We start from the raw sequence: 1,097 nt of genomic DNA, 5'->3' as shown, positions 1-1,097 counted from the left end.
TTCTATTACAATCTCTGCAAAGGCCTCGATTCGCCAGGGTGGCCATGGCCGTGGGTCAATCGTTTCCAATTCGTTCAGTCGGTCTACATTCATGGTCTTCAGCGCTTCAGCTAACGGGAAGCGCGCGTTGTGTCCAATATTGTTTCTACGTCTCTGGGCCCGAAGCAATGTGTCCCAGATAGGGTGGTCGCGTGGTAGCGAGTGTAGCCTGGCGATGGTCCGCTGTGCGCGGTGGCGGAGACGGAGGTGTGTGGGGAGGATATGGGCTTCCACTTCCAGTGTTGCAGTTGCCACTGTCCTGAATGTTGAGAGAATGCGGATCAACGGGTGCAGGTGATACAGGGCTTCCGGATACCGGTGTCACCACTTACAACTCTTTGATTGTTTCAGTAACCCTGGTGTGAAACTAAGCTAGGCTGGATTTGGAATGGAATAGAATAATGATTTTCCCGACCAGTACTGCGTCCTGTACTGACAAGTAATATTACATATACATATCCCAGTAATCTCGGCTTTGTTCCTTGGCGCGGAAACATGTGGACTAAGAATGAGTGGCGAGTGAGCCACATTTACATAATTATCTAGAAATCACTGGAGAGGTCTTCTTTGCAAGGAAAATTCTATATAACTCATAGCTATCCGAGGCCCTCCTGTTACAAAGAGATTAGAAAATAAGAGACTGAAGTAATCTTAATCTAATTCTACAGCTTATGGAACCCTACAATACAGACCCGCCCGTTAGTATATCCTAAAGCAATTATAGCGTCTTTGACTGCATGACAAGTAATTGAACGGTATTCCACAGGGAGCCACAGTAGATTTTCATCTCCTAAGGCAATCCAAGCATTCGATAGAGATATATGAAGGTTGGAATTGGGTTCGTTCAGAACTGCTGGGACCGGGTCTGAGTGGCCCTTAAGGGTCTGGCGCTCAGTACCAGTCATTGTATCCCAGAGCTTGATGGTCTTGTCGAGCGAGCCGGACGCCAGTGTACGCCCATCGGGTGAGAAGGCCACTGAATTGACCGCATCTGAAAGGCCCTTAAGGGTCTGGCACTCGGTACCGGTCGTTGTATCCCAGAGCTTGATGGTCTTGTC

At 48.7% G+C, this 1,097-nt stretch overlaps 1 protein-coding gene across 1 annotated transcript; it reads right to left on the bottom strand.

Annotated features, from left to right (window-relative positions):
• Positions 1 to 701: 701 nt before the first annotated feature.
• Positions 702 to 1,091, bottom strand: BDV37DRAFT_289477 (WD40 repeat domain-containing protein; the record flags this gene model as incomplete). Its single annotated transcript, XM_032088479.1, has 1 exon — positions 702 to 1,091. A coding segment is annotated over one exon (390 nt), but the record flags the coding sequence as incomplete, so codon positions are not given.
• Positions 1,092 to 1,097: the final 6 nt, after the last annotated feature.

Source organism: Aspergillus pseudonomiae, assembly GCF_009193645.1.
Source record: "Aspergillus pseudonomiae strain CBS 119388 unplaced genomic scaffold BDV37scaffold_161, whole genome shotgun sequence".
Lineage (NCBI taxonomy): Eukaryota > Fungi > Ascomycota > Eurotiomycetes > Eurotiales > Aspergillaceae > Aspergillus > Aspergillus pseudonomiae.
The sequence above is the reverse complement of the archived record's forward strand: the minus strand, read 5'-3'. Positions and strand labels throughout refer to the sequence as shown.